The sequence below is a fragment of the Galeopterus variegatus genome, unplaced genomic scaffold, assembly GCF_000696425.1.
Source record: "Galeopterus variegatus unplaced genomic scaffold, G_variegatus-3.0.2 Scaffold11256, whole genome shotgun sequence".
Taxonomy (NCBI): Eukaryota; Metazoa; Chordata; class Mammalia; order Dermoptera; family Cynocephalidae; genus Galeopterus; species Galeopterus variegatus.
In genome coordinates this window covers 21,444-23,018 of record NW_007737367.1, presented here as the reverse complement: position 1 = coordinate 23,018, position 1,575 = coordinate 21,444, and the positions used below count along the sequence as shown (strand labels likewise).

Genomic DNA, 1,575 nt, shown 5'->3' with positions numbered 1-1,575 from the left:
AGAGGTGAGGCGAGGCCCAGAGAGAAGGGGAGGGGAGGGGAGGGAGGGAACGTTGTGGGGCTCGGGGAACGACAGCGAGGGCAGACTATGGCCGCCGCCTGGGACGAATGCTTCCTCTCTGAAAACTTTATTCCTTCTGCATCAGGGCGTGGCTCCTCAGCCACCGGCCTGCTTTCCGCCGTCATCTACTCAACCCTCGGCCTGCGATCGTACCTTTTTAGGTCACGTCTGGTAGGCCCGGCTGGCCGGTCCAGGGATCCGAATCCGTGACGTCGGGGTTATGAGGTTGTGCTCTATCTAAACAACCAAATAACCAGCCAGCCCCATTCACCATCTGTAACTGTCCACAGCACCGATGCGGGCAAAAAAAGAGAAGAATAGGAAAAAAAAAAAGCACGAGTAAGGCCAGAAAACATCCCACTCAGGGAAAGAGGCCTTTAAAAATAGAACTTCCAAACCTTAATTCGTGCAAGCTGGACGTGTGATGCACATTCCGGTGGTTTTTTCATAAACTTAACCTAGCTCCTAAAGGGCGACCTCACATCAGACTTTTTCACCGACCTATTCCGTAATGTTTTCTCACCCCGTTTGAAGGGCCTTCGTGCCATACGGGATTTCTCATAGAGGTTGAAAAAGGAACGTCCAGGGATCGATCTGTGTTCCGGTTGTACGCAACACTTCTCCAGTAAACTGAGTGAGGGAGGGTTCTAAGGGGTGAAGTTTCCGGGACTCTCCATCGCACAGTTTCAAGGAATGTGCTCTGCCCTATCCTCAATACTGCCCCCATAGGCCTTTCCCTTAGGACGTCCAAACCTTAAATCCCGCACGTTAGATATCCGGTGCCTATTCTGTAGAATGTTCCCACAGTGGTAAAGTAGCTTCGACACGGGCAACCTCCTGTGAGTCTTTTTCACGGAGGTATCCAACAATGTTTTCTCGCCCTGCTCAAAGGGCATTCGTTCCATGTGGCATTTCCCACGGATGTTGGAAAACGCAACTCCTGGGGGCCGTATGCCAGTCCTACATAGTACTTCTTCAGTTCACTGGGTGATGCTGGATTCCAAAGGGAGACTTAGTGGGACTGCCTTTCACAGATATTTTCAAGGCGTCTTCTACGCCCTACCCTCAACACTGCCTCCAGAGGCCTCTAGCATAGACCGTCCAGACCCGAATTCCCGCAAGTCAGATTCCCGTGTATTTTTCCATAAGGGTAGAGTAGCTTCTAAATGGGCAACCTCATGTGTAGGGAGGGAACTTTTTGAAATTAAGACTTTAAAAGAAAGCGATATTTCTGTATCGGTGAAAATATGATCAAATAGTTCAGACTACTAGTGGGACTGTAGATTATTATAGTCTTTGCAAAGCAGTTTGTCTCTCTATAGTAGGAACTTTTACATTATTCATCCCTTTGGCCTGGTAACTCTTATTCTAAGATAAAAATTCTGATTAAGTTTTATTTATTAAGTTCATTAAAACACTTATGAAAACTATAAATATCTTAAATGTAGATCGAAGGGCTTAGTCTGATGAGTTTACTTAGATCGATTAGCTTTCTCTGATGAGTTTACTTAGAAC

At 47.0% G+C, this 1,575-nt stretch overlaps 1 protein-coding gene across 1 annotated transcript in view; it reads left to right on the top strand.

Moving 5' to 3' along the window:
- Positions 1 to 981: 981 nt before the first annotated feature.
- Positions 982 to 1,575, top strand: part of LOC103610518 (alkylated DNA repair protein alkB homolog 8-like) — a gene marked incomplete at its 3' end in the record, with an annotated part of 9,573 nt that continues 8,979 nt past the window's right edge. The window contains exon 1 of the mRNA XM_008594671.1: positions 982 to 1,210. Within this exon, the coding sequence (XP_008592893.1) occupies positions 982 to 1,210 (229 nt within the window). The remainder of the gene's footprint in view (positions 1,211 to 1,575) is intronic.